At 42.2% G+C, this 27,479-nt stretch overlaps 1 protein-coding gene across 10 annotated transcripts in view; it reads left to right on the top strand.

Annotated features, from left to right (window-relative positions):
- Nucleotides 1-27,479, top strand: part of ATM (ATM serine/threonine kinase) — a 132,945-nt gene extending 105,466 nt beyond the window's left edge. For 7 of the 10 annotated variants that reach the window (XM_030331223.1, XM_030331232.1, XM_030331224.1 and 4 more), the window contains 17 exons: nt 73-240; nt 1,603-1,716; nt 2,424-2,641; nt 3,374-3,581; nt 4,473-4,586; nt 4,936-5,094; nt 5,541-5,679; nt 6,676-6,758; nt 8,763-8,903; nt 9,857-9,973; nt 13,221-13,370; nt 15,212-15,377; nt 16,737-16,823; nt 18,227-18,341; nt 19,726-19,789; nt 26,602-26,738; nt 26,828-27,479. In XM_030331223.1, coding sequence (XP_030187083.1) covers nt 73-240; nt 1,603-1,716; nt 2,424-2,641; nt 3,374-3,581; nt 4,473-4,586; nt 4,936-5,094; nt 5,541-5,679; nt 6,676-6,758; nt 8,763-8,903; nt 9,857-9,973; nt 13,221-13,370; nt 15,212-15,377; nt 16,737-16,823; nt 18,227-18,341; nt 19,726-19,789; nt 26,602-26,738; nt 26,828-27,011 — 2,364 coding nt within the window. In that variant the 3' untranslated portion in view covers nt 27,012-27,479. Of the gene's footprint in view, nt 1-72; nt 241-1,602; nt 1,717-2,423; nt 2,642-3,373; nt 3,582-4,472; nt 4,587-4,935; nt 5,095-5,540; nt 5,680-6,675; nt 6,759-8,762; nt 8,904-9,856; nt 9,974-13,220; nt 13,371-15,130; nt 15,378-16,736; nt 16,824-18,226; nt 18,342-19,725; nt 19,790-26,601; nt 26,739-26,827 lie in introns of those variants that run through there. The other 3 variants (XM_030331233.1, XM_030331234.1, XM_030331235.1) reach the window with 3 other exon arrangements.

Genomic DNA, 27,479 nt, shown 5'->3' on the forward strand with positions numbered 1-27,479 from the left:
ACTGCTTCCATGATTCGTACTAGCAGTAGTAACAGTAATGGTATTTATTCCCATATGTCGTTTTCATTTCAGCTCCCCGAACGGGCAATATTTCACATTAAACAGTACAACCCACCTGGTCGTGGAGTCTCCGAGTGGCAGCTGGAGGAGGCCCAAGTATTTTGGGCAAGAAACGAGCAGAGTCTCGCCTTGAGTGTCCTCAAGCAGATGATCAAGAAGCTGGACTCCAGTGGTGCAGAGGTTTACTGGTTTTTTTTTAATTGGCTGAATTAGTATTTTACTGTTGTAAAGCAACCACTGAGCTTTAAAATAGATATATTTTCAATTTTTTTAATGTTTGTTTATTTTTGAGATAGAGATAGAGCATCAGCAGAGGAGGGGCAGGGAGAGAGGGAGACACAGACTCCAAAGCAGGCTCCAGGCTCTGGGTTGTCAGCACAGAGCCCAATGCGGGGCACAAACTCACGAACCGTGAGATCATGACCTGAGCCAAAGTCAGACGCTTAACTGACTGAGCCACCCACACGCCCGGAGAGAGAGAATCTTAAGCAGGCTCCATGCTCAGTGTGGAGCCCAACAGGAGGTTTGATCCCACGACTTTGGGATTATGACCTGAGCCGAAATCAAGTCAGACGCTCAATCGACTGAGCCACTGAGGTGCCCCCTAAAATATTTTTAATAAGTCCACAGTTTTATTAAAGCCTTGAAATTTGCTTATCTATGAACAAGAAATTATAAAAAGGAGCCTGGAAAATTACTATTTGTAAAGAAGTTTAGAAATACTAATTTTAGTTTCTCTTTGCAATAATTCTGTTAGTCCATCTTGTGGTAGATTTATTTGATTTAACCCAATGGTAAGCATTTTTTTTTAAACTTTATATGGAATTCGAGAAGAGTATGATGGAAACAAACATGAAATAGCCAGTACAGGAGGTGGAGGGGGAAGAAATAGCTACTATAAATTCAAAATAAAGAAATGGAAGAGGAAATGTGTGAGAGAACCAAAGTTTAAAAAGGAAGCAAGTTGGAACAATTAGGTTGTCAGTCTTCATACTTAGGAAAAAGAATGTCTCATATTTTATTTAACATTACCCACTGGTTACTGGAAATCTGTGTGCCTCTGTAGCTGTCTCTCCAGCGTATTATGGGCACAGTCGAGGTGTTTGTGGGAGTCGTGCGGTGTTTGCAGGTGTGGCCACAGTGCTCTCCTTCTGACACGCACCTGCCTTTCCGGTATTGGGCACTTTAGGACGTCCTCATCGGAGAGTTTTACCATTATACCAGAGCTCCGGGAGCTGATACAGTATGATGTTTACACGTTGCTTAACAAGTGGGGGCTGGGATCAGCCTGGCTCGAGGTACCTGCCCCCTCTGTACGTCCGTACTGCCACTGCACTCTGCAGATGAAGGGTAATAGAGTCCTCGCCTCACAGGGTTCTTGTGGGGATGAGATGAGGTAACATACAGAAATCAAGCCTTGCTAAAGTGCCTGGCATATACGAGGAAAACTATTTTTAACCTGCTTTTTTCCCCTACATGGAAGATACTTTCGCATAGTCATGATAGTGAATTACATTTTAAGATTTTGCTTTTCATATACAGAATGATCCCAGCCTAAGACTTCTGTACACAGAATGTCTGAGGGTTTGCGGCACCTGGTTGGCGGAAACTTGCTTAGAAAACCCTGCGGTCATCATGCAGACCTACCTGGAAAAGGTAAGGTTTTCTCACAGCCTTAGGAGAGCTGTTCAGCATGAGTACGCTTGATTTTTCATCAAGGCCATGTGCATTTCAAAAGCAAATAAAAGGAAGATTTCAGTTTTGGGGCATTTATTACTATAGCAGCTCCGTGTAATTTTTAGGGCAGGATGAAACAGTGGTAAAAAAGAAGGACCCTGTTTTGAAAGGAAGCCCAGATGTGTCTTCCCTCAGTACCCCCCCCCCCCTACTCTCTGAAGTTGTTTCTGGTCATTTCTCCATTTACTTATCTACAAGAAGAGCTGATTAAGGAACATGCAAGTTAGTCTTGACTGTGCACTTGTAACCCAACCGCCTTACAAACAGGATCAGGACTTTGTGCTCCGGCCCCTCTCTCCCTCTTGTTTCTCCCCTTATTCCTGTAGTTTAATTAATTTTGGAAGTAGCTATCTCACTATAAATAAGTATAGCATGAAAAGTATAATATGACCGTCTTTAAATTTTATGAAGCCCTTTGTTTTCTACAGTTTGTTAAAATATTAGCTGTTTTGGTTATTTCTACACTGTCAAATTGTTTGAAAATTCAAAATACTGTGCTTCATATAATTTAGCTTATCCATAAAAATATGTATAAATTGAACATTACTGTGACTGTCTTTTTAAGTGATTCTTCAGATACATTTAGGATCTGTGTAAATAACGTAAATTATTGTGTTTTCTTGAAGGCAGTGGAAGTTGCTGGAAATTATGACGGAGAAAGCAGTGATGAGCTTAGAAATGGAAAAATGAAGGCATTTCTCTCATTAGCACGGTTCTCGGATACGCAGTACCAGAGAATTGAAAACTACATGAAATCATCAGAATTTGAAAACAAGCAGGCTCTCCTGAAAAGGGCCAAAGAGGAAGTAGGCCTTCTTAGGGAGCATAAAATTCAGACCACCAGGTAACTACATGTCCACCAGTGATAAGTGACAAGATGCACAGAAATGCAGTGACTGTATGTATAGACAAGATGTACAGAACCAGGGCGTGATTGCGCACTGTGGTTCTAAGCTCATTGTAGACTGTATGGATGTTAGCTTTTTGTTTTGCTTTTTGGGTTTGTTGGTATCATACTTAAAAGGAGATAGGTGGTGAAATTAAATACGGAAGAGTTATCTATTCTGATGTGTGTGTGTTTTTTTAACCCTTTCTCAGGCGTCCCTTTTGTCTGAATAGGATAGTGAAAGTAGAGAATAAAGTTAAGTAGGTATCTTGAGTAGAGTCCACTTGGCCCCTGGTTGCCTAGGATGGCTTTTGATGTTTACTTTTATTTTTGAGACAGCGTGTGCGCTCACAAGTGGGGAGGGGCAGAGAGAGAGAGAGAGAAAGAATCCTAAGCAGGCTCCATACAGATCACGACACGGGGCTGATCTCACAAACTGTGAGATCATGACCTGAGCCAAAATCAAGAGTTGGACGTTTAACCAACTGAGCTACCCAGGCGCCCCTACAATGACTTTTGAGTTGCCCAGACTTACTTTGAGATACTAAGTTTGTTCCCTTATAATTTTTAGAATTTTGCTTTTTCTCCTAGGATGGACAGTTGACTTTTCATTTATGTTGTATATCATGTATGATGTAGTTCTATACATTTTGATGGGTTTTGCATCTTCCTTTAATTATCCAACACAAGATACACGATAAAGGTGCAGCGAGAGCTGGAGCTGGACGAGTGTGCGCTCCGTGCCCTGAAGGAGGATCGTAAGCGGTTCTTATGTAAAGCAGTTGAAAATTACATCAGTTGCTTATTGAGTGGAGAAGCGCATGATATGTGGATATTCCGTCTTTGTTCTCTCTGGCTTGAAAATTCTGGAGTTTCTGAAGTCAATGGCATGATGAAGGCAAGTCGTCTTTGTAAACCCCAGATTCCGGCCTGCGCTTGAAAAGCTTAGACAAGAGCCTGCCAGTGTTACTGATTTTGTGTATTCTTTGTATCCCTGCCATGTGGTTCGGTGCTCTACTCCTACGTACTTGATCAGCTCTCGTGATGCAGGTTTATGCGGAGACGAGAGCCTTTAGGTCAGTCTTTAACTGTACCTTTGCAGTTACTGCTGGAAAGTACCAGAATGCCAGATTGGGAGATTTCAGGCAGGTTTTTCCTCTGGCTTTATCTTTTCTGGGATTTTTACAGTGAATTACTTTTGCAAATGACAAACACATTTTTAAGAAACATTAAGGCAGTAGTATTTCCTGAGTTTTTACTTAAAAATTTTAGATTTCAGTGAGGATACCTAAAATTAAAGTTATGCTTATAGGATCTACATCGGCAATCCATTTGAAGCTTAAAAATAAAGTGGTTCTTCTATATGAAAAGAATGATAAGACACATAGTAGTTACAAGCAAGCAGTCTCTGCTGCAAGTGCACATTCAATCCTGTTAACTTTTGGCGTCAGGGAACCCGGTTACCCCATTTTATTATACACGGACTTCCCAGGGGTCACCATCACAGCAGCCCTCCCGTCTCATGGAATGTAATCAGTGCAGGTGTTCCAGGTCTGAACAGTTTACTTTAGGATCAAGCACTGGGACTCACCAGTGAATCAAATCCAGAATACCACTGAAACTAAGAGAAGATGAATCTTAAGGGCAAAAATGTAGCCAGTGCAGTTTTAGTAACAACCAGCAGATGACTGTGCTGGCAGCGTTATCTTAGAGTAATTTATTTGCTTAGATGTGAGGCTTCTTGAAACGCATTGTTTCTTAAGGTTTGTTTGTTTTTTTTTAATGGTAGAGCAAAGGAATGAACATTCCGTCATACAAATTCCTGCCTCTTATGTACCAGCTGGCTGCTAGAATGGGGACCAAAATGATGGGGGGCCTAGGATTCCATGAAGTCCTCAATAACGTAAGTACGCCTGCAGGTCAAAGCACAATTGGTTGTCTTTCATGTGTTGTATACTAATGTCCCACTCTAGGAGATGAAGATAAAAAATATCCCAGTCAGTTGCATTTATTATGCTGTAAAAGGGCGGGAATAAAAATCTCCTTTTGTCTCGTCTCTCCACTTAAGTTACTCCATTTCTGTATCATGCTCACATTCCTCTGTCCCAGACATACACAACGCTCTACCCACTATGGCATCTGGTACCCTATGTGTCTTAACGTCAAACAAAATGAAAAACGTAATGGATTTTCCTTTTTTGTTTTTTGGTTGATTGACTGCATAAAACTAATAGTTCATTATTTTCTGACAGCTTATCTCTACAATTGCTATGGATCACCCCCATCATACCTTGTTTATTATACTGGCTTTAGCAAATGCAAACAAAGATGAATTTTTGACCAAACCAGAGGCGGCAAGAAGGAGTAGAATAAGTAAAAATGCACCTAAACAAAGCTCTCAGCTTGATGAGGTATTTGGATTAAGCATACATACCTTTTTGAATTACAGTATTCATTTTTTCCCAGAATATTCTCTTCTTAATTCTCAGGGATTCTAAGAATGTGTGTTGTTCATACTCAGTTTGTAAATCCTTTGTTATCATGCCACCTAAAAATGGTTCAAAATTCCTGAATATTCTCAAAGCATAGGACATACCAATACTTTTTTTCCCTCACATCACTGAGCAAAGAAAAAACATTTCAAGGCACACCTAAGTCATTTACTGTTGATAGTATTATACCTTTGATGTATTGCATTCACAAGGTGACTGTTTTGTTCATTTCTGGGGGATGCGAGTCCTTCCGGTGCTTAGATCAGTCCATTAACTTTGGTGGTTCTTTTTGTTATAACTCTGAAAAGTGCCAGTGTCGGGTATTCCTTTGTGTAATGTTTTTTTGTTTGTTTTTTTACTAACAGGATCGAACCGAGGCTGCAAACAGAATAATATGTACTATCAGAAGTAGGAGACCTCATATGGTCAGAAGTGTAGAGGCACTTTGTGATGCTTACATCATATTAGCAAACTTAGATGCCACTCAGTGGAGGACGCAGAGAAGTATGTGTTGGGAAGAAAGAGTGTTGTTTTCTTGCTGTTTTTCTCTGTAGGGATATATTAATTATAGAGCTTAATATGTAATCTCTTTTAACTTATACACATAACATTAATTATAGACATGAAGGTCTTTATGATTACGATTCACATGTGATCCACAGCTTAAGTTTTACCCAGTGACTTCAACATCCCCTTGTCACTTCTCATTTAATATCTTATATCTATCTGATGATAGATGACTGCGCTGAGTTAATTGGTTTCTCTGGGTAATATTCTGGTGCAAATACTTGTCGCAGAGAATTCATTGTGTAGAGACAAGTGCGTTAAAATAACTGACAATTTTCAGGGTCGAAAGTTCTTAAAATGATGTCAGTTACTCACTGTGCTCTGGTACTTAAGAGTGAGAAGGCCTCACCATTTCCTCCACAGGTGTTAGAATATCTGACGCATATATAATCCCTCGTTCTTCTTGCCGTGTCTCTTCCAGTAATCAGAAGCTGCTATAACATTTGGTTATGTGCATACACTCGGAAGTCTCTCTCCGCATTCTTGGACAATTATATTCCCTTTTCCGTTCAGGACTGTCTCTTCATATTTACATTTTTGCTACTTTAAAATAAGAACGAGACTTTTCTGGTATTTGTGTAAGCAGACAAAGAGTATTGATTGTCACATCCTTTGGTTACATTTGATAGTGATGTGGCAGGAGTACATTAATCTGTGTGCTGTGCAAACTTGTGGAATTATCTTAAGGTGCTCAGCCTGGACCCTCACCTGGAATGGGACCTAATCACTAGCGGCAGGTTACCTGCAAATTCGTGTGTCAGCCATGCTCTGCTCTGAGCTACATTGTGTTGCAAGTCCTGGCTCTTGATTTCCTGAATCAGGGCCTGAGCCGCAGGTTGGGGTCTGTGGCGTCTGCTGAACTCTCCTGCTTTCCCTTCTGAGCTGTTGGTCAGGGTACAGGTGTTCACCAGAACCTCTTTATTTTAAATACAGAAGGCATAAATATCCCAGCCGACCAGCCAATTACTAAACTGAAGAATTTAGAAGATGTTGTTGTCCCAACTATGGAAATTAAGGTAATTTACTATTAGCTGTTTTGATTTTTCTTATTGAACTAAATTCACATTTCTCTTGATTAGGCTAAACCATTTGAAACAGACTTTTTTTTCTTTTTTTTTTTTTTTTTTGCCAAAATTAGCACTTTCATTTGTTTCAACATACAGTTTCTTTCTACATTCCGTTGACCCCGCCCTTAAAATACTTAAAGGACTCTCCTGCTTTCTTTTCTTTTGCCTTCAGTTTTGTACCTCCCATCTTCCCTGTAGGGAAGGTCTGTAGACGGTTACCGTCATTGGCCAAAATAAGGAAAGGTTCCCGTGCTTATGCCAAGACTAATTTTTTTTTTTATTTTTTATTTTTTTTCAACGTTTTTATTTATTTTTGGGACAGAGAGAGACAGAGCATGAACGGGGGAGGGGCAGAGAGAGAGGGAGACACAGAATCGGAAACAGGCTCCAGGCTCTGAGCCATCAGCCCAGAGCCTGACGCGGGGCTCGAACTCACGGACCGTGAGATCGTGACCTGGCTGAAGTCGGACGCTTAACTGACTGCGCCACCCAGGCGCCCCAAGACTAATTTTTAACTTGGCAATAAAGTCCCTAAATACTTTATATTTTAAAAATTCTGGATGTGTTAGAATGTAGTGACCGTGAGGTGTTACGGTATTAAGTAACACGGTACAGGTTATGGTAGTAACTGTAATATATGTGATACTCCTGGCTATGTTGTAGTGATCTTTATTGCTAGAAATACCACGTTGGCAGGGATACATGTAGTAATAATAAAGGTTATAGTTCAGTGATAGACTCCTAACTCTAGAGAACAGACTGGTGGTCACCAGAGGGGAGGCCGGTGGGGGGTATGGATGAAATAGGTCGTGGGGATAAAGGCCGCACTTGCTGTGATGAGCACCAGGCGACGTGTGCAAGTGCAGAATCACTGTATTGTACACCTGAAACTAACAGTAGAATTTAAATAAACACTTCAAAAAAAATTTTTTAATGAAAGAAAAATCATTTTGAGTACATTCTTGGTATACGTAGTTACTTGATTTGAAATGTAGCTCCGTCATCTGGACTAATAATACCTTTCCAACTACAATAGCAAAGGTAGTTAGCTGAGTATTTCCAGAAAATGCCAGATTTAGCAGTTACAACCCTGGAAACCACTCTCCACACTTTTCTAAAATTTACCTTCCTATCTTGTTGTGATAAGTTTCACTATCTCTCAGATGACTGAACATAGACGCAGTCACTGGTCAGACCTGAAAGCAGCTTTTTGTCTATCCTTTCCAACACTGTGTGCCCCTCTTTTAGTGAGAGGTACTTAGGGGAGGTAACTTGTGGGAGTTTATAAACCTTTTCCATGTTGAATTTTGGTTCTTTCATTTATTATTTTTTGTAATTAAAAAACATTTCAAGTTTATTTTGACAGAGCACAAGTGGGGGAGGGCCAGAGAGAGAGGGAGAGAGAGAATCCCAAGCAGGCTCCGTACTGTCAGCACAGTGCCCCACGCCGGGCTTGAGCTCACCAACCAGGAGATCATGACCTGAGCTGAAATCAGTAGTCAGTTGCCCAAACTGAGCCACCCAGGCACCCCATGTTTCTTTCGTTTAAACAGGAAGTAAATATCACTCTAGCTCTTAACCCGCAGCATGTTGTCATTCATTCCTGTGTTTCATGTTAAAATTGTTGTCTATAGGGGCACTGGGTGGCTCAGTCAGTTAAGGATCCAACTCTTAATTTTGGCTCAGGTCATGATCTCACGGTTCGTGGGTAATCGAGCCCCATGTCTGGGCTCCACGCTGAGCATGGAGTCTGCTTGGGATTCTCTCTCTCTCTCTCTCTCTCTCTCTCTCTCTCTCTCTCTCTCTGCCCCTCTTGCACTCATGCACTCTCACTAAATAAACAAACTTTAACAAAAGAGTAAAAAATAAAAAAGAGTAAAATTGTCATTTATAATTTGTCTTTAAGTGCCCATAATATACCTGACCTGTTTATCACATTTATACTTTTATCAGGTGGATCCTACTGGAGAATATGGAAATCTGGTGACTATACAGTCATTTAAAGCAGAATTTCATTTAGCAGGAGGTTTAAATTTACCTAAAATAATCGATTGTTTGGGCTCTGATGGAAAGGAAAGGAGACAGCTTGTCAAGGTGAGACTCCCCTCGAGTGGTGTGGTCCTTACAGGCTTAGTGAGAAAAGTCACAGCACAACTTCCTGCTTGGGTCTTTATTTTTCTTCTCAAAAATTATAAGTGAGGAAAACTTACAAAATATAAATTATATCATTGTCTAGAAGCAGATTGCTTTTCCTAATTTTTTTGTGTCTCTTGGAAGGCCATCATTAGAAAAGTTGATTGAAATAAAAAAATGCCTTTAACATGCACAGGTATGATGAGGTTAACAGCTTGCTTATTCTGGAAAATCTGTTTGGTGATTGTTGCTCATTTTCTTGAATAGTTCAAGTTGAGGGCTCTTGCTTCCCTATCCTGAGACTGGCACTGTGCCAGCTGCTATTAACTGTATGAGGAAGGGGACAGCCTTCCTCCCTGAGTCTGCTCCCAAGTCCTGGGGGCCTTGCTGGGAAGGAGTAGAGAGAACAGTGCTGTGCCTCCAGTGGAGGAACAGAGGGGTTCCAGTTAGCCTGGCTACAGACGCAGCTGAGGGAAGCTTTTTCCTGAATCGGTCTGCCTACCCAGGGTTAGAGCTAATTCTAAATGAAAGAGTAGCGATAGGTCTTAATTATTTTAAGAGACTGTGAGGAGTACAGACGCCCAGATTGATTTGGGGTTTTTAAAAATTTTTTTCAGTGTTTACTTAGTTTTGAGACAGAGTGCAAGCAGGGGAGGGGTGGAGAGGGAGACACAGAATCCAAAACACGCTCCAGGCTCCGAGCTGTCAGCACAGAGCCCGATGCAGGGCTCGAACCCACAATCTGTGAGGTCATGACCTGAGCTGAAGTTGGACGCTAAACCAGCTGAGCTACCCAGGCGCTCTGCCTGGATTGATTTCTGAGAGCCCTGTCATTGTCCTGATGTGACCCTCTGTATGGTCCTGTAATAAAGAAAATGGACTGAGCCTCATTATTTGCGTTTGATGTCCTGAAGGGCCGTGATGACCTGAGACAAGACGCCGTCATGCAGCAGGTGTTCCAGATGTGTAACACGTTGCTGCAGAGAAACACCGAGACCAGGAAGAGGAAATTGACTATCTGTACATACAAGGTAAGTACCTCAGGCCTCTGCTCCTTCATCAAGAGCATAGGAAAGAAGCCATTATTCAGACCAGGGGCCGGCCAGTGTTTTCTGGGATAGTAAACATGTTAGAGTGTGTGTGCCACATAAGGTCTCTGCAGCCTGGTTCCGGGCAGCGTCCACACTGGGGACGGCGGCTCTGCGGCGGCTCTGCAGTCCTAGCCCTTCCCCCTTTGGCCGTCTTCCCTGCTTCTCCCCTGCTTGGTCTGTGATGAGGGTCTGTGTCAGGTCACATACAGCACTTGGAAGGCCTGGCTCCTGACCAGATCAGGGAGTCATGTCGAGGTCTAAGAGATACTAAATTAATGTCTCCACCCCCCCAACACCCAAGCCAAACACAACTGCTTTTCCTCAGCTCAGCGGGACCTTCACCCCAGTCCTCCGTCCATGTCCTGGAGGTGCAGTTTCCTTTTTACTTTTAATACTGCTAAAAATTTCAAATATATAGAAAAGTAGATAGAATACTGTAATGAATTCCCTTGTACCATCACCCAGTGATCAGTAGTGGTCAACTCACGGATAATTTTGTTTCATTTCTTCTTCCACCCATTCCCTCCTCTCTGATAATTATATTTTGAAGCAAAATGTCATATCATTTCATCTGTAAACGTTTATTTCAATGTGTAGTTAGATGTCTCTTTAAAAAAGGAAAAGAGAACCACAGTAGTGTCATCCTAGGAGAGTTAGCAGTAATTTCTAAATATCACCAAATATTCAGCATATTAACCCCTCCCATCTCTCATATGTAACATCTGTTCCATCAGCACTTCCTTACCCGTCCGCTTTCATTCGACCCACTTTTTACACGTCTGGCAGTCCGCCCTGCACTCACATCTCTTCAATGGCGCCTCGCTAAGCCCCTACTTCTGGCCTCGGCCCCACAAAGCTAGCGGTTTTCTCACAACCGCTAGAATGATCTGTTTAAAGAGTCCAAGACTGAATCAGTATGTCCGTTTCCTGCTCGGAACTCCAGGTGACTTCACATTGTCCCTGAAGGAAAGGGATTGGCCTCTCCTGCTCCCTTTCCACCTTTATCTGCCCCTCTCCCACCCTCATCCCTGACTTCTTCCTCATGATGGCGTCACCTCCCCTGGGCCCACCCGGTCTTCCCGCTCTCTCTTGTTCACATGCACCAGTTTTGTTTGAGCTCAGGGCTTCCCTGTTCCCTCTGCCTGGAATGCTCTTCCCTCAGCTCATGCCTCCCTCCCTCGTGTCATTCAGGTTCCCTCCGGTCACCTTCTCGTGCAGCCCTTCTCTGACCAGATGTCTCTTACTATTTTCAGTGCCTGTTTCATTCTTCCGTCCTTGTTCTCTGGCATCATTACATGTCTGTGAGCGCATATGTTCCATCGCCAGCGTGAAGCTGTCGGACAGCATGGTCCTGGTCTACCTCAATGTGCCACTCTCCTGCACGTGGGCACCAGTGAGCACAGAACAGACCCTCAACACACGTAGTAAATTAAAGACACAAACCATGAAACAGTACAGTGCAGCCTATTTGAGCACATTAAAGTAAGAACTTTATAGAATCAAATATTCTATGAAGACAAGTGGCCAACTGAGAAAAATGACTTTAAGGATATTATAATAACAAAAAATTGTTGTAATATTAATAACAAGGGATTTATATACAGAACATATAAACAGCTCTTACAAAGCAGTTATAAAAAGACCAACATGTCCATAGGAAAACCGGTAAAGAATACAGACAAGTCACAAGAGGAAAATACTTGAGTGACCAATAAGCCTGCCAAATTTTACTCAGCCTTACTGGGAATCTGAAAATACAAACTGAAACCACAGTGAGCTACCATTTTACCTGTCTCAGATTGGCACAGTTTATTTATTTATTTATTTTTTAAGTTTGTTTTTGACAGACAGCAAGCATGGGTTGGGGAGGGGCAGAGAGAGAGGGAGACACAGAATCCGAAGCAGGCAGCAGACTCTGAGCTGTCAGCACAGAGCCCGACGTGGGGCTTGAACTCACAAACCGTGAGATCGTGACCCGGGCCCAGGCTGGATACTTAACCAACTGAGCCACCCAGGTGCCCCAGATTAGCACAATTAAAATAAAAGTCTTAACAGTACTTTGTGTCGGGAAGGTCGTGGAATGAACTCTACTTCTGGGTATATAGATTGGCATAAGCACTCTGGGTAGTTATTTGGCAGTATCTGGTTAACTAAATTAAGATGCACATCCCCTGTGACCCACGTATTGGATTCCCAGGTATGCACGTACCCGGGAGACACTGAGATACTGTCACCAACCAGTACGCTAGGGAATTGTAGCAACACTTCAGGGGAATCTGGACAGAATGTAATCTTAATTAATATGCAGATTGCAGCAAGTGGATAATTATGGTGTACTTCTGTAGTGTATGTTGGTTAAACGATTTAGTTACATGTACTCACACAACTAATGGTAAAATAGTGTTGAGTGAGAAAAAAACAAATTGCAGGCCCATTCACCGAGTGTAATACTCCTTCACTTAAAGCTTACAACTATTTATGCATATATTGCTTTGAAATAAAAATATAGCAGAAAATACATGAACACGATAAAGTTATTGGTGGCAGATGGCATGGGACCAGTGAGGGGTTCAAAGGGAGCTTCCTCTCTGCAGCACACAGGAGAAAATCTTTAGATTTGAGAAGCCTGATTAGTGGGTAAAAGGATGTTTATATCATTTTCTATACTTTACGTATCTCTGTATGTGTCATAATTTCTAATCTTTGCGGTAAAATTGCTCATTTCACGTTCAGGAATAGATTTCCTCTTGGTGTAGCTAACAAGACTACAAAGCAAGAATATATGTACTTCTAACGATCAAAGTATTAAGATTTATATTCAGTATTTTTCAAAGTGACATTGCTTAAATTTGTTTGCTATTAAGTAGAAGGAAAGCAGGCAGCTCCCTGCTAAATGGAGCAAACCGTTGCGTCACAGACGATGCAGGAAAGTATAGTTAGCAGGACGGGCCTCAGCGAATCCTGGAGCTTGAGAGAGGAGCAGGCCCTCAGGAGTCCACGCGGCGGGCTGGAAAATCGTGTTCTTGGAGTATAAGTTTATTTTCCTCCAAGGAGTTTTGTCTCCTTTGGACAGGGAAATAGCGGTCCCACCTGAAGAGCTGCTTCGTGCGGACTCTGAGGGTTGAGTGACCGCCGCGTGCGCGGCGATACCTTTGCATAATCAAAATGTATCTAATCTGGGACTCAGGTGGTTCCGCTTTCCCAGCGAAGTGGAGTTCTCGAATGGTGCACGGGAACCGTCCCTATCGGTGAATTTCTTGTTAACAACGAGAATGGCGCTCATAAGCGATACAGGCCGAAGGATTTCAGCGCCCTTCAGTGCCAAAAGAAAATGATGGTGAGTGACACTCAGAAGTACGAATTATTGCAAGATTATTTAATAGCTTATTGGAGCTGGCAGTTACCGAATGTTACTGAGTACAGAATATTTTAATTTCATCGGCTAATGATACTAAGGTTAATGATACGAAGTAAGAGAAAGTGGGCTCACCGGAATGGAAGTTTGTGTGAGTGAAAAATGCAAGTTGTTCAACTATATAAAGTGTCAGCCTTGGTCTGATGAGAGATTTCACATTCAGTGGAATGCTAATTTGCTTCCAGTTTGGGGTGAGCTGATTCAAGCGCTGACTAAAGCCAAAAACAGGTTATGAAGTAATTTTTATATGAAACCGATAGACCTTTAAAGACCCGTGCCACAAGACGCCATCTGGCCTGACGGTCATTCAGCCAGTCAGCAACATTTTCTGAATGCCCCGTCTCCCAGCAACTGTGCTGACACGTCACAGACGTTAGGACTAATCATCATCATACGTCTCCCATTTTAAAACGAGAGGAAGTTCAGAAATGTAACTTGCCCGCGGTCAGTGAGCAATAAATGGTGGAGCAAGGATGTGAGTCTTGTCTGTCCAGCTCTAAAGTCCTTTGCTTTTCCTTTCATTGTGCTGTTCTATAGAGATGTGAGGTGTGTGATAGAGCTCTACGGGCGCTGTCGCGGAAGGCTGTCCAGGGCGGGAGGTCGGCAGCTCTACCTGAGACAGACGGGTGGGGTCAAATTCTGGAGGGCTTCATGGAGGAGTGGCCTTTGAGCTGAGATTACTGCCCGAGCTGGTTTTCTAAGCAGAAGGAGCACGCAGTCAAAGGGCAAGAGGGGGCACGGAGAGGCAGTTAGAGACTGCTTAGGCCTCGTCTTTGAGGAGGAGGTGTACGTGAGACTCTCAGCAATGGTTGTCAGAAATTGGAAGGTTCCTTCGTGAAATGCCGGGAAATTTGCACGTTATCCTGTGGGCAGTAGAGAACCCTCGAGAAGGTGCTGGTACCACATTTGCATTTTAGAGAAACGACTCTGGCGGCACCGTGGGCTACATTTATGAGAAGCTGACGAGAAGCATGACACAGGGGTCCTGAATTAAGACTAATAACAGGAGGAACGGAGAATGGGGGAACATACCAGAAGCAGTAAGGAGGCAGAACTGATGGGATTTGGTTGCTGACTAGAAGTGGGTTTGGGGAAGAGAGTCATTAGAGGCACCCGGTTTTCTGGTGAGGGGGTGGAAGGAGACAGGAAGTGGCTGAGGTTTGCCGAGGCTGAGACGGGGAAGAGGTTTGGGTTTGGAAGTGCTCCCCGCGCACGTGTGGAGTGAGCCGCTGGAGAAGCACATCGAGCTGGAGCTTAATAAAGACACGGGGCCAGAGACGCAGATTCGGTTCGTCAGCATGGAGCTGCGAGTTGGGCCCACTGAACTAGATAAGCTTTGCTTCAGGGAAGGACGAAGCACCATCAGAAGGTCTCGGAGGACAGGTCCGAAACACGTGAGCTGCTTTGCCGTCCATCGGTGACGCTTCCGTTCTTCTTCCTGTTTCCTCTTGAGCCTGGTGCTGTGAGGCTAGAGCTGCCTCTGGCTTTTTTGTGTCTATGTCCACATAGATTTTAGAACTGAATTAAGAGAAGAACAGCCACTGTTGGTGTCCCCCGAGATTGACACGTGAACCCTAAAGGGATTCTGACTTGTAATTGTTTCCCTGAGCGGACTGGCAGCTGCCGGTGGCGGAGGGGATGCCTCGTTCACCTCTTCGTCGCCTCTGCGTCTGTCGTACTAGGTTCTATCGAGAAACTCCGAGTAGGTGTTGAAAGTAGCTGAACACAGCGTTGAGGAAGTTTTATGTTGGGTCTTTCAAAAGGATGTACAAAAGAAGTCTTTCGAAGAGAAATATAAAACCTTCACGGATATCTGCCAAAATTTTCAACCGGTTTTCCGTTACTTCTGCATGGAAAAATTCTTGGACCCGGCTGTCTGGTTCGAGAAACGACTGGCTTACACGCGCAGCGTGGCTACTTCTTCTATCGGTAAGCTTCTCACACACTTGGGCAGATGCAGCACTCGTGCTTTCTGAGCTCCAGGGGGGGCGGCCGTGGTGGTGGCTGTCAGCTGGGCGATCCTCATCGTGAGATCTCGTTTCTGGTTCATCCTGATGCTCAGCTTCTAAGTGTAGCTCCTGCGAGCTTTTGCCCAGAAGGCTTCCTCTCCTCTAAGGGAGAGAGACCAGGCTGGTCATTCCTCTTCGTTGCATAGTGCATATGGTGTATTTTCCCTTCCCTCCATACACTGTTTTCTCCCATTTTCTTTGGAAAATCATAAAACCCATAATAACTATATTTAACTTATCTCCTTTAATTATTGTTGTTGTTCTGTACAGAATCTCTAATATCACGCAGTAATTGAATCTGCTTAATAGAATTTTATTTTTGCATTAGAAATCACGGTATATATTTAAATATGCCACAGTGCATATTTTGGCTTTGTTTTTTGTTTTTTTTGTTTTTTTTAATTGGTAAGAGATTGGAATAGCTAGATAGGGCAATTAACAAAATCCTAAACTGTGAAAACTCATGTTGAACACCAGAGGTTTCTTAATCTATTGATTTTAAAGTAATAAAGACCATTCCTCCATCACTTAAGTACCACACTCCAGGAGGGCAGGGCATGTACGTTTTGAAAAAGTTCTAGGTAATACAAAACCCTCTTCTTTTCCACACTGAGAATCTCTAATCTGATTCAGCTAATTTAGTTTATAAACAAGAAAGTAGAGCCAGTTAACGTGGCTACACATACAAGCCTCCTGACTCCCTATTCACTGCTTCCGCAATACCGCACGGTGTTTTTCATTGGATTAAAAGCATTCGTGCATGCCATCATCTATGTTAAAAACAGAAATGTAGTTTTTCCTGGATAGATATCTGATGAAATGAATTAATGATTAATTTGTGTGAAATGTAATTCATCACAGGGGAGAAAGTTTCACTGAGGAATGAAGAATTTACCCATAGGCTTCTCACTTTAAAAGTATACTGAGTAAAATATTCGAATGCATATAATACTGCTTTGACCTTGCCACATAATGGGTCTCGACTTTAACCACACTAATTTTGGAAGTATGTACTAATATTTTTAGATGTATGCTTATTTGTAAAGGGAAAGCTTTTTTTTTTTTTTTAAGCACATCATCTAGGTTTGTAAAATGCAGTATAAATGAAAATAGCTGGCAAGACTTGACTTAAAACACAAAGTGGCAAGTTATATACATATCTGCCTTTAGGCTAAATGGCCTACACTAAAAAGTCATGTGGTGGTGGTATTAGTTGACATTGTGGCTAAATGTGTTCTAGAAATAGATACCAGTGATCTCAGGTTGTTTTTTCTCCCAGTCGGTTACATACTTGGACTTGGTGATAGACACGTACAGAACATCTTGATAAATGAGCAGTCCGCAGAGCTCGTACACATAGATTTAGGTAAGTAGTGAAAGATGAGAAATGCGTCTTTATTCTGTTTAACAAATACGGTGTCATAAGAAATGATGTTTGCCCCCAGCTTATTACAGATGAGAAGGAGATAGATACACCACAGCAGGAGATGTTTCAGATAGCATCAGCATGTGCAGGAGGGACTGGCTGACTGCTGGCGTAACGGGGGGTTCTTCTAGAACAGGACGTTTAAGGCAGGTCTTAGAGTGAGCGAGCAAGGATCATCCGGACAGGAGAGAGGGCAAATACGGAGGGGTGAAGAATGAAGACGAGTTTGCGGGAATGGTGAGACCCGAAATATGGCCGAGTGAAGGCCGCATGTCGCTGAGCAGCCGCAGAGGTAGACAAGGGAAAAGAAAAGATTTCACTTAGTGTGGATTTTAAGATTTGTAAAAGGGTGTAGTCTTAGGAAATTACAAGTTCTGTAGTAGCCACATAAGTGGTTTGCCAAGACAGAGTAAGGCTGATTTCCATTAGAATAGAGGAGATCAAGGATATTATATGGTTTTCCCCAGAATGCATTTATTACAAAAGAGTGGTGATTGCTGGAAGCACAGGGTGGCCGGGTGGGTGGTGATAGGCCGCGGGAGGATGTGGGTGGCTATAAAAGGGCCAGTACGAGGGATCCTTGTGGTGATGGAAATACTCTGTGTCTTGATTCGATCAATGTCAGTATCCTGGTTGTGATACTGTACTATATAGTTTTGTAAGCTGTTCCATTGGGGGAAAGTGGATAAAAGGTATATGAGAAATTTTGTATTTTGTGTAGTGTATCTTACAACTGAATATGAATCTATAGCTGTCTCAGAATAAAAACTTTAGGGGCGCCTGGGTGGCTCAGTCGGTTAAGCATCTGACTTCAGCTCAGGTCAGGATCTCACAGTCCGGGAGTTCGAGCCCCGTGTCGGGCTCTGTGCTGACAGCTCAGAGCCACTGGAGCCTGCTTCAGGTTCTGTGTTTCCCTCTCTCTGCCCCTCCCCTGCTCGCACACTCTCTCTCAAAAATAAATAAAACATTAAAAAATTTAAAAAAAAAAAAAAAAAAGGTGTACACTTAACCGATTGAGCCACCCAGGTCCCCCTGTGTATATTTAAATAAAGAAATATAAATTAAGATTACATACATAGTATGTTTTGCATTTTAAATCTTATCCATCATTATTTCATTTTTAAAAAAATCACTGTTTAATCTGGAACTTCTCTAACGTCTAGAGTAGTCATGCTTTTTCAATCTGAGGTGCACCTCCTAGGCAAGCAGAGCAGAAAGAGAATAAAACACTGTGGGTTCTGGTGCTCTGGACTGTCGGTGACAGATTATTTGGGGTGTATGCACAGCTCACGTGCCACACGGGAGGAGGGAAGCTCCTAACGCTGCTGTACTGTTGACTTTAGGAGTCGCTTTTGAACAGGGTAAAATCCTGCCTACTCCTGAGACGGTTCCTTTCAGACTCACCAGAGATATTGTGGATGGGATGGGCATTACTGGTGTTGAAGGGGTCTTCAGAAGGTAAGTGTGTATTTATTTCTTTTTCTCCCCAGTTGTATTAAACAATAACTGACATCCATCACTGTAGAAGTCTAAGGCACACGGCATGATGGTTTGATTGATATATATATATATATATGTGTATATATATATATATATATATATTGAATGATCAGAATGATCACAGTAGCTTCGGCTAACATCCATCATCCCATACCAATACTATAAAAAGCGAAGAAGAACAGAAAAAGACAAAGTTTGTGATGACTCTTAAGATTCCCTCTCCTATCACACAGCTGTGTTCGAGGGTGAACCAGAGTGTTAACTGGTGTCCTCCTGTCGTACTTGCCGTGTCCAGTACTTGTCTTCTACCTGGGAGTTTGTACCTTTCGCCACCTTCCTCCCTGTCCCTTCCCCCACCTACCACCTCTGGTGACCACCGGCCTGTTTTTTGGGTTTTTTTGAGAGAAACAGAATTTTACTTATAATCCCTTAACATTAAACATAATCGGGTTTTTTGTTTTTTTTTTTAAGTTTTTATTTAATTCTAGTTAACACATAGTGTAGTATGGGTTTCAGGACTAGAATTCAGTGATTCATCACTTACAACACCCAGTGCTCATCACAGGTGGCCTCCTTGGTCCCCACTGCCCATGTAGCCCATCCCCTGCCTGCCTCCCGCAAAAGGTGTTTAAAAAGATAGGTAAAGCAGATGGCTTTTGGTGTCAAAATTATTTGGATGATTGATTTCTGAAGATTATAGAATTCACTGGTAAATTATGTTCCAGTGCTTTATTGGTAGAAAGGAGAAACCCGAGATAGAAAGAGTAATAGTTTCCCCTTCCTTCTGACCATCCGGGACCTCACCTCACAGGACATATTAACCTCCTTCCTAGCCCCCTCTGGAAGCAGTTGCCTCCACCTTTAATGCCCCTGTCCCAGTGAACTCTCTCTGCCCCAGTGAACTCTCTTGTTATTGCCCAGAACTCCGTTGGGCGCTCATTGTCGGGCCTATAACCTGTGCTGAAGGAGTGTCCGATGTACCAGTTCCTGCTGAGAGCACGTCGCAGTTCCCCATAGTTTTCCCAGCATTGGGCCGTGTACTCCGCTTTTAACAGAGTACATTCTAGTCAAAATGAGCTAAAAATTACCACAATAATCAAGGACAGTTTCATAGTAGTACTGTGTTATCCTTATAATGCTTAGCTTACGTTCACCTACATACTTCTATTCCTTTCAAAAACATTTACTGAAAACAGTCTGCCCAGTACTCTGCTCTTTGAGATACTAATTTGGGAATTATTAACAAGAATAGTCTCAGCACGGTATACGTGAATGTACACAGATGAAGGTATGTTGGAAACAGTGTTGTGTAACAAAATCCCTATTTATAACGTGTTTGTAGATGCTGTGAGAAAACCATGGAGGTTATGAGAAGCTCTCAGGAAACCCTGTTGACCATCGTGGAGGTAAGGCGGATTCTAAGGAAATCTCTGTTGAGAGACTGGATCTTGTTAGAAGGTGACTGGTTTGAGGATCGGTGCTTCATTTTCATGTGGTGAGAAGATGCCGGGCAGCAGGAGGGGGGTGGGATGCATAAATGAGTAAATCATGGTTTAGAAATGCCTCCAGTCCTCTCAAATTTCTGGGCATTTTACAGCAGTATAAGTAATCTCTAGTCTTTAATTCATAAATCAGCACTTTGATGTCTTAGATCTCTCCTATGGCATTACTTGCTTTCAGAATGGTTTCCGTTGGAGTTTTAAGAGAAATCAGGAAGTCGTATCTCCTTTTCCCTACCCAGGTTCAGAACCATTTAGTCACTGACTCATGTTGATCAGGCAGAAAGGGAAGGAAGGAAAGCAGATTTCCAGTGCCTGTGACACCAGCTCTACCCAGGACAAAATTGTGTACCTAGAGCAGGCACTCACCACGCTGGCGAGAAGGGCGTGTGGAGCAAGAGGTAGTAGTGTCTCCTCCACAAGGCAACGTGGGGGCCAGAGTATAGGCGAGCCTCCCTTACTTAGAGTCTTCAGCTTTTATTCCTTTACCTGGTGGTGCCGGACCGGCTGTACTTTAGGATCACCTGCACTCCTTTTAAAAAAATGTTGAGGCTGACCATACTCAAACCATACTTCTGGGGATAGGGCAGGAACATTTGTGGTTTTTATGAGCTATCAACCTGTACTGGGTCGATGCTGGGGATGCTGCTGAACTTCCTTCAGTGCACAGGACACCCCACAACAAAGTGTTCAGCCCGATAATGTCAGTAATGCCGAGATTGAGAAACCCTGTTCTAGCTTAATCAGGCTGTGTCCCTTTATTGTGTTCCATTCTGATAGTAAGACTAAAGTCAATTTTTGAAGTAGTCTGGTTCCTCCTTGATTTCAGAGTTGGCAACTGTGACTCCAGCAGAAGCCCTAGAGTTTGAAATAATTTATGTTTCTTCAACCCGAGAAGAACATACAGGCTTTTTTTTTTTTTTTTTAATTTTTTTTTTTTTAACGTTTATTTATTTTTGAGACAGGGAGAGACAGAGCATGAACGGGGGAGGGTCAGAGAGAGGGAGACACAGAATCTGAAACAGGCTCCAGGCTCTGAGCTGTCAGCACAGAGCCCGACGCGGGGCTCGAACTCACAGAGTGCAAGATCGTGACCTGAGCCGAAGTCGGCCGCTTAACCGACTGAGCCACCCAGGCGCCCCTACAGGCTTTTTATAATAGTAGAAGCCTCCATTTCTTTTAGTTGATTAATAAAATGTACCTCCCTATGGGTTCAAACTTAAGCAACCATCAATTTCAGATAGACTGCTATATGAAAATATTATATATAAGCCTAATGGTCACCACAAATCAAAAAATTCTAATAGATATGCAAAGAATAGAGAGAAAAGAATCCAATTATAATTACTAAAGAAAGTCAGCAAACCATGAAAGAGCAGAAGGATCAGAGAAAAACCACAAAAACAACACAAAACAAATAACAAAATAGCAATAATTACATATCTGTCAGTAATTACTTTGAATATCAATGGACTAAATGCTCCAATCAAAAGACATAGGGTGACAGAGTAGATTTAAACAACAACAACAAAAAAGACCCATCTATATGTTGCCTACAAGAAACTCATTTCAGACCTAAAGACAGACACAGCAGACTGAAAGCGAGGGGGTGCAGAAACATTTATCACGCAAATGGATGTCAGGAGAAAGCAGAAGTAGCAACACTTCTATCGGACAAAATGGCCTCTGAAACAAAGACTGTAAGAACAGACCGAGAAGGACACTATATAATAATAAAGGGGACAGTCCAACAAGAAGATACAATAATTGTAAGCATGCACATAACAGGGAGCACCAAAATACGTAAAACAGTTAATGACAAACATAAAGGAACTAATCAACAGTAATACAATAACAGAAGGAGACTTTAAACATCCCATTCACACTGATTATCCAACAGGAAATCAACAAGGAAGTAGTGGCTTTGAATGACCGACTGGACCAGATGGATTTAAACCGATATATCCAAAAATTCCACCCTAAAACAGCAGATTACACATCCTCTTCAAGTGCACATGGGACATTCTCCAGAACAGATCATATATTAGGCCACAAATTTCTTTTTTAAGAAATTAAAAAAGACTGAAGTCATACCATCCACCTTTTCTGGCCTAGGATACTAGAAGTCAGTCCACCCACCCACCCCCAAATCTGGAAAGACCACAAATACATGGACATTAAGTAACTAAGGAATGAATGGGCCAACCAAGAAATCAAAGAAACAAAAGAAAACACAGTGGTCCAAAATCTTTGGGATGCAGCAAAGGCAGTTCTAAGAGGGAAGTATATAGCAATACTCAAATACCTCAAAATCTCAAACAACCTAAATTTGCATCTGAAGGAGCTAGAAAAAAACAACAAACAAAACCTAAAACCAGCAGAGGAAAGGAAATAAAGATTAGAGCAGAAATAAATGATAATAGCAACTAAGAAAAACGAGAACAGATCAATGAAACCAGGAGCTATTTCTTTAAAAAGATCAATAAAATTGATAAACCTCTAGCCAGACTCATTTAAAAAAAAAAAGGGGGGGGGGCTCAAATAAGATCACAAATGAAAGAGGAGAAATAACCAACACTACAGAAATACAAACAATTGGGGGCACCTGGGTGGCTGAGCTGGTTGAGCATCCGACTCTATTTCAGCTCAGGTCTTGATCTCAGGGTTTTGAGTTGAAGCCCCACGTTGGGCTCACGCTGCACATGAAGCCTACTTAAAAAAAAAACAAACAACGAATTATAAGACAATTATTATGAAAAACTATTAGACAAATTAGACAACCTGGAAGAAATGGATAAATTCCTAGGAACATAACCTACCAAAACTGAAGCAGGAAGAAATTTAAAAATTGGACAGACTGATTACCGGCAATGAAATTGTTGGGATTTTTTGATTATCGACTCAAACAGAAGTCTAGTACCAGACAGGTTCACCAACAATTTCAACCAAACATTTAAAGACTGTTAATTTAAAGAAGAGTTAATACCTATTCTGTTCAAACTATTCCAAAAAATAGAAGAGGAAGGAAAACTTCCAGGTTCATTCAATGAGGCCAGTATCACCCTGATAAAGACACCATAAAAAGAACTACAGGCCAGTATCTCTGACAAACAGATGTAGGTTCGGTATTTGCAAGTCAATCAACATGATGCCTCACATCGATAAAAGGAAAAACCACATGATAATTTTAGTTGGCACAGAAAAAAGCATTTGACACGGTACAACATCCATTCATCATAAAAGCCCTCAATAAAGCAGGTGTAGCGGGAACATACCTCAACATAATAAAGGCCTTATGTGAAAAACCCACAGGAAACAACATATTCAATAGTGAGAAACTGAGAGCTTTCCCCCTAATAAGATCAGGAACAAGATAAGGATGGCCCCTCTCACCACTTTTATTCGACACAGCAGTAGAAGTCCTAGCCATGGCAGTCAGACAACAACAAGAAAGAAAAGACATTCAAATTGGTAAGGAAGAAGTAAAACTCAGTATTTGCAGGTGACATGGTGCCAAAAAAGATAATAACCCTAAAATATTCCTCCAGAAATGACTAGAACTGATAAATGAATTCAGTAAAGACACAGTATATAGAATCAATGTGCAGAAATCTGTTGCATTTCTTGGGGCGCCTGGGTGGCGCAGTCGGTTAAGCGTCCGACTTCAGCCAGGTCACGATCTCGCGGTCCGTGAGTTCGAGCCCCGCGTCAGGCTCTGGGCAGATGGCTCGGAGCCTGGAGCCTGTTTCCGATTCTGTGTCTCCCTCTCTCTCTGCCCCTCCCCAATTCATGCTCTGTCTCTCTCTGTCCCAAAAATAAAAAAATAAAAAAAAAAAAAAAAACGTTGAAAAGAAATCTGTTGCATTTCTATACACTAATAAGGAAGCAGCAGAAAGTGAAATTAAGAAAACAATCCCCTTTATAATTTATCAAAAATAAGATACCTAGGAATTAGCCTAACCAAAGAGGTGAAAGAGCTGTACTCTGGAAACTATAAAACACTGATGAAAGAAATGAAGATGACACAAGGAAAGAAGAAGACATTCCGTGCTTATGTATGACAACAGATACTGTTAAAATGTCTATATTGCCCAAGGCAATCTACACATTTAATAAATCACCAGCATTTTTCACAGAGCTAGAAGAAACAGTCCTAAAATTCGTATGGAACCACAAAAGACCCCAAATAGCCAAAGCAGTCTTAGAAAAGCAAAGCTGGGGGCATCACAATTCCAGGCTTGGAAGTTCCATTACAGAGCAGTAGTAATCAAAACAGTAGTGTACTGGCACAACAGTAGACACATAGGTCAATGGAACAGAATAGAAAACCCAGATATAAATCCACAATTATATGGTAATTAATCTTTGACAGAGTCGGAAAGGATATAAAACGGGTAAAAGAATGTCTCTCCAACAAATGGTGTTGGGAAAACAGGACAGCAATATGCAAAAGAAAGAAACGGGACCCCTTTTCTTACACCATACACAAAACAAATTCAAAATGGGTTAAAAACCTGTGAGACCTGAAACCATAAAAAAATCCTAGAAGAGAACACAGGTAGTAACTCTTTTGACAATGGCCATAGCAACTTTTTTCCTAGATATGTCTCCTGAGGCAAGGAAAACAAATGTAAAAATAATAAACTGTTGGGACTTTGTCAAAGTAAAAAGCTTCTGCACAGTGAAGGAAACAATCAACAAAACTAAAAGGCAACCCACTAAATGGGAGAAGATATTTGTAAATGACATATCTGATAAAGGGTTAGTATCTAAAATATATAAAGAGCTGATAAAACTCAATACCCAAAAACCAAATAATCCAATTAAAAAATGGACAGAAGACACGAATAGACATTTTCCCAGAGAAGACATCCAGATGGCTAACAGACACACGAGAAGATGTTCAACATCACTCATCATTAGGGAAATGCAAATCAGAACCCCAATAAAATATCACCTCTCACCTGTCAGAATGGTAAAATCACCAGTAGATGTTGGCAAGGATGCAGAGAAAGGGGGAACCCTCTTGCACCGTTGGTGGGAATGCAAACTGGTACAGCCACTCTGGAAAACAGTATGGAGTTTCCTCAAAAAGTTAAAAATAGAGCCACCCTATGATCCAGTAATTGCACTACTGGGTATTTACCTAAACAAACGCACTAATTCATAAGGGATACATGCACCCCTATGTTTACAGCAGCATTATTTACAATAGCCAGATTACGGAAACAGCCCAAACATCCATCAGTAGATGAATGAATAAAGAAGTGATGTATATATACAGTGGAATATTACGTGGCTATAAAAAAATAAAATTTTGCCATTTGCAGTAACATGGATGGAGCTAGAGTGTATATTCTAAGCAAAATTATTCAGAGAAAGACAAATACCATATGGAATTTAGGAAACAAATGAGCAAAGGGGGAAAAAAAAGAAACAGGCAAACCAAGAAATAGACTCTTAAGTATAGAGAACACACTGATGGTCACCAGAGGGGAGGTGAGCGGGTGGGGGGATGGGGATTAATGAGAACACTTGTGATGAGCAAAGGGTGATGTATACAAGTATTGAATATCTGTATCCTACACCTGAAACTAATCTTACACTGTGTTTTAACTATACTGGAATTTTAAAAAATGTACCTCCCTGTGTGGGTGAATCTGGTTTGGATGCCTCAGCTCTAGAGCATGTCAATGCCCAACTTAATGTCACACAGGAATCCTCGAACTTGCAGACAAACCACATATATTCAGAGTCGGTGCCCCTATGGTTTTTAGTGGCTCTGGGGGTTGCTTAAAACAGTGGAAAGCATGAAATGGATGAGCCAATTCTGGTACTGCTGAATCAGTACATGTCTTGGAATTGAACATGTAACGCTAAAGGCAATTTATAGTCGCAGCCCACAGAACTGAGAAAACACGAAGCAGCAAAAAAATGGTACAGTTCTGTAGTCATCATCCCTGGAAATGAGTTTGCACTTATTAAGACCTGTGTGGTAAGCATTTTTGCTAAGGAGTATTTAAAAAAAAAAAAAAAAGTCTGCTTATAAACAGCAGGGGCAGTTAGCTGTTCCACATTGCCAAGGTCAAAAATCTCTCATGACCTCATTTACTAAAATTTAAGACCTAAAGTCCCTTGCTCTGGCCATGCCAGTTGTTTTGGTTTTCAAATTCCACTACATAGATCTGTCTCCACACTGCACTAGACCTTCGGTTTTGAGGCGTTTTCAATAAAGTATACCCTTTCTTTTCTCCAAATTTGAAACTTATGGAGAGAAAAGGAAAAAGCCTTAAGAATAAGGTAGAAATCAAAATGTTTGGGTTAGTACAGATAAAATCATCCCACACCTAACCTCTGCCTGGGTCCAGCCCGAGGGGAGCTGGGGTGGGCAGAGCAGGTGCCCTTGCCCAGGACCATAGCAGTGAGGAGGAGAAAGGAGGAGGAAAGTGACTAGTCCTTATCTCTTGAATAGAGCAGTTTCCAGGTGGGGGGAGGTCGGCACCCCCACACAAGAAGAATGGTTTGGGGGGGTGAGAAGCCCGGAGCATTGTGCTCGCATGGTCTCCTCCACAAGGAGGTGGGGGGTGCCTGCCATAGGCTGGCCCATTCCACCCCCCTCCATCCCTCCGCCTAGCATTTGACCTCCGTTACCTCTATCAAGCGGGTTCTTCTGTGTCTAAATACACGTCCAGATGCACATTGTTCTTCTCCCTGCCTAGGTCCTCCTGTACGATCCCCTCTTTGACTGGACCATGAATCCTTTGAAAGCTCTGTATTTACAGCAGAGGCCGGAGGACGACGCGGAGCTCCACTCCACTCCCAGTGCGGACGACCAGGAGTGCAGACGCGGTCTCGGGTGAGCCCTGCTGTCGCCTGCTCAGACCCTCCTCTTCCCAAGGCCCTTTAACCCGCTCCGTCTCATGCAGCCTCTGTGTTTGTCCTTAGTGACATCGACCAGAGTTTGAACAAAGTGGCCGAACGCGTCCTGATGCGGCTCCAAGAGAAACTGAAAGGGGTGGAGGAAGGAACCGTGCTCAGCGTCAGGGGGCAGGTGAATCTGCTCATACAGCAGGCCATGGACCCCAAGAACCTCAGCCGGCTCTTCCCGGGATGGAAAGCGTGGGTGTGAGGCAGCACGTGCCTCGCCCTGCGGTTCAGCCTTTAGAAATGACATCGCGGCCTTCATTTTTAACGCAGCCGGCGTACTTGGAATAGGCGTTAATGTACAACCAAATGAACTGTGTACTGTGTTTTTAAAAAATGTTTAATACTTGCCTTGGTCACCAGAAGATGCCTCGACAGTCTCCACGAAAATCTCTTCTCTCACATTTTAGAAGTGTCGTTCATGCTGTACTTCTGGGCTGAACATGTATTTTTTCTTCCCAAGTACAAACTTGTGTTGTTCGCAGTAGACCAACTGACTTCTGCTTCAGCTTAAGGGCAGGAACATAACTGACAGTGAATTAGAGGAAATAAACTGCTAGGTTTGAGGTAGCTTTTAATTAAAACTTGTTTCTCGGGTATTATGTATGAATAAGTTATTTGATATTTATAAAAAGAAAAAAACTTTTACAATTGTAACCATTTATATATCATA

The sequence above is a fragment of the Lynx canadensis genome, chromosome D1, assembly GCF_007474595.2.
Source record: "Lynx canadensis isolate LIC74 chromosome D1, mLynCan4.pri.v2, whole genome shotgun sequence".
Lineage (NCBI taxonomy): Eukaryota > Metazoa > Chordata > Mammalia > Carnivora > Felidae > Lynx > Lynx canadensis.